At 38.2% G+C, this 12,296-nt stretch overlaps 1 protein-coding gene and 1 non-coding gene across 2 annotated transcripts in view; one reads left to right on the forward strand and one right to left on the reverse strand.

Moving 5' to 3' along the window:
* RNF141 (ring finger protein 141) overlaps positions 1 to 12,296 on the reverse strand; it is a 39,180-nt gene that overhangs the window by 10,869 nt on the left and 16,015 nt on the right. Inside the window, exon 4 of the mRNA XM_045557509.1 lies at positions 9,582 to 9,763. Within this exon, the coding sequence (XP_045413465.1) occupies positions 9,582 to 9,763 (182 nt within the window). The remainder of the gene's footprint in view (positions 1 to 9,581; positions 9,764 to 12,296) is intronic.
* Positions 10,968 to 11,074, forward strand: LOC123643040. The gene has a single exon (XR_006736617.1). It is a non-coding gene; the product is annotated as a U6 spliceosomal RNA (small nuclear RNA).

Genomic DNA, 12,296 nt, shown 5'->3' on the forward strand with positions numbered 1-12,296 from the left:
GAGAGACACTGATCCAGCTTGGGCACCCCGTGGGTGACTTGAGACCAGCACTCTTCTCTCTGGCAGGGTCAGGGATTGATCTCCGGGGCCCAGGGGACAGGCCTGCTGACCAGATTCCGTACACCCAGGTCTTGATCGCATTGTCCCAGGGCACAGAAGGGATATTTGTGAACAAAGTGACTGAGGTGTGTGTGCCTTCAGGGTGCTTGAGGGACAACCCTCCTCCCGCATCACAGCCAGGGAGATCCACTGGCTTGAGGTTCTGCCTGCCGGCTGGGGCCCAAGAAAAACTGCAGAATAGGGGAGGGTGGAAAGCAACAAGGCCTGCTCCAAACTGTGAGTCTCAGACAGTCCCACTCCCATATGCGGACTTTTCGGCTGAGTGGAGCCATTTCAGCCTCTCCCTGACACCTTTACCCAGAAGCAGAGAACAGACCTTTGACCCCTGCTAACAGCATTTGTGGTGCTTGTGGGCAGGCTCACCCACCCAGCTCCACCCAGACTCACTCCCCCACCTGCCCCCACTGAGGTGGAGAATAAGGACACATCTGGAAGTCCCAGGGTCCCACCCACCACCTGAGGCACTAGAGTGCCTCTCCAGAGTAACAAGAGCTGGTTACAGGACCCCAAAACAACACTGCAGCCTGCTCCTTCTAGCAAGTGTCACCTACAAACACCACCTACTGGCTCAGAGACTAAACAGGGCGTGTCATTATTCAAATGAAAATCTAAAGGTAAGAAACAACAGCTGATCAAGACGGGAAGGAATCAGCAAAAGAACTCTGGAAGTATGAAGTATCAAATGGAAAGCACACTCCCCCCAAGGGGGAACACCAGCTCTCTAGAAATGGACATCAACCAAATTCAGAACACTAAAATGAAAGAAGAATTTAGAACATAAACTGTAAGAAAACGCAATGATATGCAAGACAAAATGGATAAGAAACACAAAGAAACCACACACACACACACACACAAAAATCCAGAACTTGGAAGAAAAATTCACTAAAGAAATTGAAATATTAAAGAAAAACCAAACAGAACCTCTGGAAATGAAGAATTTATTCAAGGAATTACAAAACACAGTGAAAAGGCTCAAGAATAGGGCAGATCAAACAGAAGAAAGAATCTCAGGGATTGAAGTTAACACCTTTCAATTAAATAAGTCAGTCACAGACATAAAGCAGAGAAAAGAGCAAAGCCTACAAGAAATGCGGGATTATGTGAAGAGGCCTAACGTTAGAATCATAGGCATCCCTGAGGGTGAAGAAGAAAATACACAAGGGTTGGATAAGCTATTTGAGGACATAACAGAGGAAAATTTCCCAGGCCTTGCTAAAAATCTAGATATCCAGGTATAAGAAGCTCAAAGGACTCCTGAGAGATTCAATGCAAAGAGGAAGACACCATGACACATAGTCATCAGACTGACCAAAATAACCACCAAAGAGGCCCTCCTATGAGCTGTAAGGTGAAAGAAGCAGGTAACCTACAAAGGAAAACCCATCCAAACAACGACAGACTTCTCAACTGAAACCTTACAAGCAAGAAGAGACTGGGGTCACATTCTCACTCTTCTCAAACAGAATAATGCCCAGCCTAGAATCCTGTATCCTGCAAAACTAAGTTTTGTATATGAAGGAGAAATAAAGACCTTCTCAGACAAGCAAAGACTGAGGGAATTCATCAAGATAAGACTTGTCCTCCAGGAAGTACTCAAAACAGTGTCACACATGGATCAGCACAATAAACATTCACAAATATAAAATCATCCAAAAGCTAAAGGTCAAAGGCCAGATACCACAATGGCTCAAGAGAGAAAACAAAGCAACAAAGTTCAACTCAACAGGATGAACAGAAATCGGCCCCACTTATCAATTCTCTCAATAAATGAGAATGGCTTGAAATGCCCACTAAAGAGACATAGGCTGACTGAATGGATAAATATACACAAGCCAAGTATCTGCTGTCTTCAGGAAACAAATCTAACCCACAAGCGTGCATTCAGACTCAAGGTGAAGGGATGAAAAAAAAATATTTCAAGCAAAGGGAATACAAAAGAAAGCTGGTGTGGCAGTTCTGATTCCAGATAGCTTAGTCTTCAAATCAACAAAAGTAATGAAAGACAAAGAGGGTCACTATGTAATGGTGAAGAGTACAATTCAACAAGAAGACAAAACAATTCTAAACATTTATGCATCTAACTCAGTTATACCCAGATTCATAAAGCAAATCCTACTTGCTCTAAACAAAATGATAAACAGCAATACCATAATAGCCGGAGACTTCAACACCCCTCTGACAGAACAGGACAGATCCTCCAAACAGAAAATAAACAAAGAAACAGTGGACTTAAACAGAACTCTAGAACAAATGGGCCTGACTGACATTTACAGAACATTCTACCCCAAAACCACTGAATATACATTTTTCTTCTCAGCTCATGTGACATTCTCTGAGACTGACCATATCCTAGGCCACAAAGCATGTATCAAAAAATTTTAAAAAAATAGAAATTATACCATGCATCTTCTCAGACCACAGTGGTATAAAATTAGAAATCAACTCCAACAGAAACTCTCATCTGTACACAAAGTCACGGAAACTAAACAACCTTCTGAATGAGTATTTCATTAAGGAGGAAATCAAGATGGAAATCAAAAGACTCTTTGAACTAAATGATAAAGAAGATACAATTATCAAAATCTGTGGGACACAGCTAAAGCAGTCCTGAGAGGAAAGTTTATTTCCATAAATGCCTACATCCAAAAGACAGAAAGATCACAAATAAGTAATCTAATGAATCATCTCAAAGAATTGGAAAAGGATGAGCAAACCGACCCCAACCCCAGCAGAAGAAAGGAAATAATAACGATCAAATCAGAACTAAATGAAATAGATAACAAAAAAACTATACAGAAGATTAATAAAACAAAAAGTTGGTTCTTTGAAAAAATAAACAACACTGACATGCCTCTGGCTAGATTACTGAGAAGCAGAAAAGAAAGAACTCTAATAAGATTCATCAGGAATGAAAAAGGAGAAATTAATTCATCTATGAGTACTATCAAACCTCTATGCACATAAACTGGAAAATGTGGAAGAAATGGACAAATTCTTAAAAACACACAGCCTCCCTAGGCTCAGTCAGGAAGAAACAGAATTCCTGAACAGACCGATATCAAGTATTGACATTGAAACAGCAATAAAAACCTTCCAGAAAGAAAAGTCCTGGACCAGATGGTCTCACATTGAATTTTACCAGACCTACAAAAAACTGTTGTCTACAAAAGTTATTCCATAATATCAAGAAAGATGGAATCCTCCCCAACACATTTTATGAAGCCAACATAACTCTAATACCAAACCAGGAAAGGATGCAACAAAAAAAGAAAACTACAGACCAACATCCCTTATGAATATAGATGCAAAAATTCTCAACAAAATCCTGGCAAACTGAATTCAGGTGCTTATCAAAAACATAATCCATCATGAGCAAGTGGGCTATCATCCCAGAGATGCAGGGATGGTTCAACATCTGCAAATCTATAAATGTAATTAACCACATAAATAGAAGCAAAAACAAAGACCATATGATCCTCTCAATAGACACAGAAAAAGCGCTTGACAAAATTCAACACCCTTTTATGACAAGAACGCTTAACAAAATAGGCATAGATGGGACTTACCTAAAAATTATACAAGCCATATATTACAAACCCACAGCCAACATCATACTGAATGGGGAAAAACTGAAAGCATTCCCACTTAGAACTGGAACCAGACAAGGTTGTCCCTTATCATTGCTTCTATTCAACATAGTGCTGGAAGTCCTAGCCAGAGCAATAAGACAAGAGAAGGAAAGCAAGGGCATTTAAATGGGGGCAGAAGAGGTCAAACTATTCGTTCTTTGGTAATGGTATGATCTTATATCTAGAAAATCCCAAAGATTCTGCCATGAAACTACTGGAATTGATAAACAAATTCAGCGAAGTCTCAAGTTACAAAATCAATGTACAGAAATCAGAAGCATTCCTATACGCCAACAACAGTGAAACTGAGAACCAAATCAAAGACTCAATACCCTTCACAACAGCAACAAAGAAAGTAAAATACCTAGGAATACATTTAACTAAGGAGGTAAAAGACCTCTACAGGGAGAACTATGAAACACTGAGGAAGGAAATCGCAGAGCACGTAAACAGGTGGAAAACCATACCATGCTCGTGGATTGGAAGAATCAACGTTGTTAAAATGTCTATACTACCCAAAGTGATCTACAGATTCAATGAAATCCCTATTAAATTACCAACATCATTTTTCACAGATATAGAAAAAATAATTTTACGCTTTGTATGGAACCAGAGAAGACCCTGGTTAGCAAAAGCAATTCTAGGCAATAAAAACAAAATGGGAGGTATTAATTCACCAGACTTCAAACTATACTACAAGGCTGTGGTTATTAAAACAGCTTGGTATTGGCACAAGAACAGGGACACAGACCAGTAGAACAGAATCGAGAATCCAGATATAAAACCATCCTCATATAGCCACCTAATCTTTGACAAAGCAGACAAAAACATACTCTGGGGAAAAGAATCCTTATTCAATAAATGGTGTTGGGAAAACTGGATAGCCACATGTAGAAGACTGAAACAGGACCCACAGCTTTCACCTCTCACAAAAATCAAATCACAGTGGATAACAGACTTAAACCTTAGGTGTGAAACTATTAGAATTATAGAAGAAAATGTGGGAAAGACTCTTATAGACATTGGCCTAGGCAAAGAATTTATGAAGAAGACCCCTAAGGCAATCACAGCAACAACAAAAATAAATAAATGGGACCTGATTAAATTAAAAAGCTTCTGCACAGCCAAAGAAACTGTCACGAGAGTAAACAGACAACCTACAGAATGGGAAAAAATTTTTGCATGCTACACATCCGATAAAGGACTGATAACTAGAATCTATTTAGAACTCAGGAAAATCAGCAAGAAAAAAATCAAACAACCCTATCAAAAAGTGGGCAAAGGACATGAACAGAAATTTTTCAAAAGAAGACAGAAGAATGGCCAACAAACATATGAAAAAATGCTCAACACCTCTAATCATCAGGGAAATGCAAATCAAAACCACAATGACATATCACTTAACTCCGGTGAGAATGGCCTTTATCACAAAGTGCCATAACAATAAATGTTGGCGCAGATGCGGAGAGACAGGAACACTCATACACTGCTGGTGGGACTGCAAACTAGTGCAACCTCTGTGAAAAGCAATATGGAGATAACTTAAATAGATACAAGTAGACCTACCACTTGATCCAGCAATCCCATTATTGGGCATCTATCCAAAAGAACAAAAGACATTCTATAAAAAAGACATCTGCACCTGAATGTTTATAGCAGCACAATTCACAATTGCAAAGATGTGGAAACAACCCAAGTGCCCATCAATACATGAGCGGATTAATAAAATGTGGTATATGTATACCATGGAGTTCTATTCAGCCACAAAAAACAATGGTGATATAGCACCTCTTATGTTCTCCTGGATAGAGCTGGAACCCATTCTACTAAGTGGAAGTATCACAAGAATGGAAAAACAAGCACCACATGTACTCATCATCAAACTGGTATTAATAACTGATCAACACTTAAGTACACATATAGTAATAACATTCATCTGTTGTCGGGCAGGTGGGAGGAGGTAGGGGGACTGGGTACATACACACCTAAGGTGTGCAATGCACATCGTCTGGGGAATGGACACACCTGAAGCTCTGACTTGGGTGGGGCAAGGGCAATATAAATAACCTAAACATTTGTACCCCCATAATATGCTGAAATAAAAAAAATTTGTTGATTTGAACATAATACAAATAAATGTCAAATGTGTATTATACACTGTAAATGCTAAGTAAAGAAGGAAGAGATGAGTGTATTTCAAACTTGTTGGAAAGATGAGATAGAAAAATAATGGAATTTGATAGAGGACACTCTAGTACACAAACAAAGCAGTGGAGGCAGAAAATAAAAGCATGTGTATGTGTAACAAGGAGGCTGGGATGATGCTCCAGGGGGGAAACTGAGAGAAAAGACTGACTAAATATAGCAGAGAAAATCTGATCCTCAAATGTCAAAATACTAAGTCTGAATGTGTTCTGACAAACAAACTAGAATCAGTAAGGGAAAGTGAACTCCCACTGAAATGGTACTTTAGGAAGATTAATTGGGAGTTCAGTATAAAGGACAATTTAGAAAAAAGAAAATCAGGATCTTATTTCAGCAATTCATCTAGGAGATAATTAGGGCCTAGTCTAAGGAGCATTTTAAAAGACAAATCATTTAAGATATGGTAATTGATTAAATGTTATGCTTTAGGAATGAAGAAAAGAGGGCAGCCACTGAATTAAAATGGGGAAACTGAATGAAAACTTAGATGGATGAGGATCTAATGTATCTGAATTTTATATAAATATATGTATTCAGTTCAACACTTAAGTACCTTTTAGACCTAGACCCAGATGAATTAGGGTCTCTGCTTTTGAGGAGTTTATAATCTTCATCTAAGGATGTCAACTTGGGTGTCAGTAACAGAGAATATAACTGAATCCATAAAGAGTGACAGAATGTTCTTAAGGTTAGAGTTTAAAAGTGAGGAGCAGAGGGCTACAAAGAATAGCATTGGAATAGAGATAAAAGAAAGAACAGGAGAAACAGAAACAGCCAGTGGAACCTGTATAATATTCACTTGATTTTTTGCTACTTTCCTAGCAGCCTAGTGACCAGAAGAAGGGACAGTCTTGCTCTATTTGTTTCCTGTTAGATCACTTGTAGACTGCAGTATTCAGTTCTCTGCTTCATACTCTGAAAGGCATATTGACAAACAAAGGATCATCCAGGAAAGCCACCAGTATGTAGAAGAAATCCATATAAACACAGGCCAAAGGCACTGGGGATGCTCATCCTTGAGAACAGAAGGCTCAGTGAGAGTGTGATTACTGTTTTCAAATATTTGAAAGGCTAGAAGAGAGAAAGGACTTGTTTGGTGCAATTCCAGAGGGCACAGCCAGCGGGAACAGTAAGTAGAATAGAGTAACAATTTAATAATAATAATAAACTCTTATAGAAAAATTATTACATGCCAGGCACTGTTCTAAGCATGTTACATCTTTTGACTCTCTCAACAGTTCTATGAGGCAGATACTATCGACCTCTTTTAAAAGATGAGGAAACTGAGGAAAAAGTTTAATAATTTGTCCAAAAATCACACAGTTAGGAGTGAACACAGGCAATTTGGTTCTGGAGTCTGTGCTGTGCTGCGCTGCCTCAAGAGAGCCAGATTTTGGCTACTCTGAGGAATATAAAGCAAAAGGAAAAACTTCATAGTGGTTAGGGCCATCTGTGTATGAAAAGGCTTGCTACTTAGTCTCACATAACTGCAGTGTTAGTTGTACTTGCAAGTTGGAGTACAACTTGGCAAAAGGTGGTTAAGTACAGTCTTGCTATTCAAAGTGTTGTCTGAGGATCAGCAGAATTGGCCTCACCTGGGAGCTTAATAGAATCTCAGGCTCCTCTTCAAACCACTGAATATTAAAGTTTGAGAAGCACTGTATCACAAGATCTTTATGTACCATAAGGTAATAACGCAGAAGTTAGAGCATGGCTGTGTTGCCAGACAGGTCTGAATGTGAGTCTCAGCTAGGTCAATTTCTAATTATAACACTTATTCGGCTAAACCTTAGTTTCTTCATCTGAAATCAGTAATTGTACTCCCATCAGATTAACTCTGCTTTATTTCATCAGTCTTTTCTCTCAGTTTTCCCCCTGCAGCATCATCTCAGCCTCCTTATGAGGACGGCTCGGGAGGATGTACTCAGTTGATATATGTACAACACTCATCACAATTCTAATACCCCGTAAATATTCAATAAATGTAAACCATAAGTAGAATTATGCATCACATGTAAAGCTGAACTACATAAATGCCCCTTAAGATCCCCTTCAACTTGGAAAATCTTTTTCTATGAACTAGCATATCAGGGTTCTCACCATAAACCCACAAACATACAAAGACAAGAAGGAGCCCTAACAAACCAACTGAGGCATTGAGTTTCCAGTCTTGAGGGCACATGAAAACGGTTAACACCTCTACCTTCTTCATTAAGATGATTACAAAATGAAAAAAAGTATTACTTTCTTTTCACTTCCTATCATATATCTTAAATATACTGGTTAAAACCATTCTCAGCTTTTAAAACACTTTAAAAAAAAAAAAATCACCATTCTGATGAGGGAGAAGAAAAAAAGCCAAAAATCAGATCCATTTTTGAAAGATTAACTTTACAAAATACAGGAAAGATAAGCCTAAACATGACCTACAATGCTCTAAAACTCACTTGGCATGTCAGTAACACTCATATAACCCAAACCTAGAAAACCAAATAATTCTATTAAAGGTAACCAAGAAATGATAAATGGAAAATATAATTCAATTACAACATAGTACTTGAAAACCAGATAAGAATGAACCAGACAGGAGTTCAAGACCAGCCTGAGCAAGCGAGACCCAGTCTCTACAAAAAAAAAAAAAAAGAAAGAAAAATTAGCCGGGCGTGATGGCACACACTTGTAGTCTTAGCTACTCGAGAGGCTGAGGCAGGAGGATTGCTTGAGCTTGAGGTTGCAGTGAGCTATGATCATGCTACTGCACTCTAGCCAGGGTGAGAGTGAGACCCTGTCTTAGTAAAAGAATGAACCAGAAAATGCAACTGTAAATAGAGCAATAAAAGAGAGATTGTTGTTAAGCACATTTTTAACTTTAAGGTAAAGGACAACGTCAATACAGATTTCTGCTGCCTAACCAGTATTTCAATAAGACAGGATGTCAACATGTCTGGATCCACGTAAGTCTTTTTCCAATGAGGCATTCATAAATTTAAATTACGGTCATGATTGTCAAATGGCAACAGGTGGGAGCTTTCACATGCCAAAAGCATAACAGAGAAGGAAAAGAAAGTTTAGATAGAACAATAATATATTGGGCCTGAGTAAACAAGCACCATCAGAGAAAACTCTGGCTGACTTCATTTCCTTCTGGTACCTCAGTATATGCATTCAGTTCATTCCTGAATGGACTGCCAAGTCCTGAAGCTAATATTTAAAATTTTAATCCACCAATTAGTCAGACACTTTTAAGAAAAACTGGGATGATTTCACCAAATTCTTGGACCTAATTCCTTAAAGGGCTTTGACTAAGAACCTAAATACCTATTATGAGGGGGGCATTAACTATCTCGTTTGTCATTAAATGCAAGTATATAGCGTAGAGAGTGGATTCTTACAGACTAGTTTGAGAGAAACATTAACTGGTGTGAACCAGTTTAATTTAGCTTTAATTTGTCACTGTAACAATGTCTGAAGCACAGAATAACCCCAAAACTGATCTTAGATATAACACTAACTGAAACAAAAAGATTTAAGATATCACAATGAGCACTAGCAAATATATTAATGATATTTCAGTGGTTTGCATCTTGGAAAATAAGTAAAATATGGTAATTATGCATCATCTACCTTCCCATCCAAAGACTAGCCTGACAAGATGTTACAGAGGATGAGTTTTCATCAGGTTCTTCAGAGGTGGAGCTCTGTGCCAATACTCCTGCTGCTTGAGTTGTGATATCTTTATAAAGTTGAATAAACTGGTACAAATTCATGATCCGTGATGCTTCCACAATGCCACTGCTTTTGTTAATCTAAAAATACAAAGAAAATGAAAAAAAGAAAAGTTTATCATGTCTCTGACCAATTTTTTTTTTTAAAAAAAGAGGGAACAAATAGTCAATCATCCTTGGAAAAAGTTTTCAAGGTTTACAAATTGCATAAGGAAGCCAAAATCTGAATAAATAAATAATGCCATGTCCCCTACAGTTGTGGAGTTCAAAGTACTTATTCAAATTTATCTCATTTGATACTCAAAATAACCATCTAAGATATTAGGCATCATCCTGTTTAGAGTTCATGGGGCTAGGTGACTTTCCCAGATTTAAGAAATAAATTTTAGAGATCGGTATTGATGATTCTTTCACTTTAATTTCTTAGAGAATTTCTTACTTCAAGGATTTATTCAAACCCAACAACCACATGTGATTCTACTATAACTGAAACAAGTGCTTTTTTGAATTTCTTTAACTTCTATTTTGTACCCAAACTTCTTAAAGCAAGAAAATTACATTAAAGTAAATCCTAACAAAATACGGTTGAACTTCTCCCAGAAGGCGATTTTGAGCTTTAGCATAAAACTCGTTTAATGTGAAGTGAAACTACTGGCCTAGAGAGGTTGTATCTCTCCCCCTCCAGTTTACAACCTAACATGTGAAGATATTTGGGACAAGGATAGGGGATTGCTTTCATAAGGCTTGGGAGAGTCACAGAATGAGAAATATATTCTCTTTTTGAAATGAGCAAGGCCAGTAAGGTGAGGATGTAATGTTCTTGGATAAAGAACTTGAGGTAATCAGAGAAAGATATAAGATGTGAAAAAATTCCTGTCAACACAGGAGATGGGATGGAAGACTGTGAGAACAGAAGTAAGCCATTAAATAAATCTATTAAGTGCACATCATTGGGAGGCAACAATCTACCACACTTCAAGCTAAATACAAGGCTATAGTAGCCAAAACAGTATGGTACTGGCAGAAGAACAGAGATATAGACCAACAGAACAGGACTGAGAACCCAGATATAAAACCATCCTCATACTGTCATCTGATCTTTGACAAAGCTGACAAAAACAAACACTGGAATAGAATCCCTATTCAATAAATGGTGCTGGGAAAACTGGAGAGCCATATGTAGAAGACTGAAACAGGATCCACACCTCTCACTACTCACAAAAATCAACTCACAATGGATAACAGATTTAAACCTAAGGCACGAAAGCATAAGAATTCTGGAAGAGTGCTTGCTTCGGCAGCACATATACTAAAATTGGAACAATACAGAGAAGATTAGCATGGCCCCTGTGCAACGATGACACGCAAATTCGTGAAGCGTTCCATATTTTTTATAACAAAGACACCTGTACCCAAATGTTTATAGCAGCACAATTCACAACTGCAAAGATGTGGAAACAACCCAAATGCCCATCAATCCACGAATGGATTAGTAAACTGTGGTATATGTATACCATGGAGTATTACTCAGCTATAAGAAATAACAGTGATACGACATCTCTTTGGTTCTCCTGGAGAGAGTTGGAATCCATCATATTAAGTGAAGTATCCAAAGAATAGAAAAACAAGCATCACATGTACTCACCAGAAAATTGGTTTCCCTGATCATCACCTAAATGCACATCGGGGAAGGATACCAATTGGATATCAGACTGAGACGGGGGGTGGGGGGGTGGGGAATGGGTGTATGCCTACATGATGAGTGCCTTGTGCACCGTCTGGGGAATGGTCATGCTTGAAGGTGCTGACTCGGGGTGGTGGGGGGGGAGGGGATGGAGGTACGACTACATGGTGAGTGCCAGGCACACTGTCTGGAGAATGGACACACTTGAGGCTCTGACTCAGGGGGATGGGCGGGACATGGACAATGTATATAACCTGAGCTTTTGTACCCCCATGAAGAGCTGAAATAAAAAAAAATAATAAAATAAATAAATAAATAAATAATAAAAGTCATTAAATAGAAAAAAAAAAGAATTCTGGAAGAAAATGTTGGAAAAACTCTTACAGACATCAGCCTAGGCAAAGAATTTATAAAGAAGACCCCAAAGGCATCACAGCAACAACAAAAACAAATAAATGGGACCTGATCAAATTAAAAAGCTTCTGTATAACCAAGGAAACTATCATTAGAGTGCACAGACAACCTACAGAATGGGAGAAAATATTTGCATGCTACACATCCAATATTAGAATCGATATAGAACTTAGGAAAATCAGCAAGAAAAAAATCAAACAATCCCATTAAAAAGTGGGCAAAGGACATGAACACCAACTTTTCAAAAGATAGACTAATGGCCAACAAACATATGAAAAATTGTTCAACATCTCTAATCATCACAGAAATGCAAATCAAAACCACAATGAGATATCACTTATCTCCAGTGAGAACGATTTTTATCAAAAAGTCCCAAAACAACAAATGTTGGCATGGATGTAGAGAGATCGGAACACTCATACACCACTTGTGGTACTGCAAATTAGTTTAACCTCTCTGGAAAGTAATATGGAGACACCTCAAAGAACTAAAAGTAGAACTACTATTTGATCCAGT

Source organism: Lemur catta, chromosome 7 (genome assembly GCF_020740605.2).
Source record: "Lemur catta isolate mLemCat1 chromosome 7, mLemCat1.pri, whole genome shotgun sequence".
NCBI classification, from domain to species: domain Eukaryota; kingdom Metazoa; phylum Chordata; class Mammalia; order Primates; family Lemuridae; genus Lemur; species Lemur catta.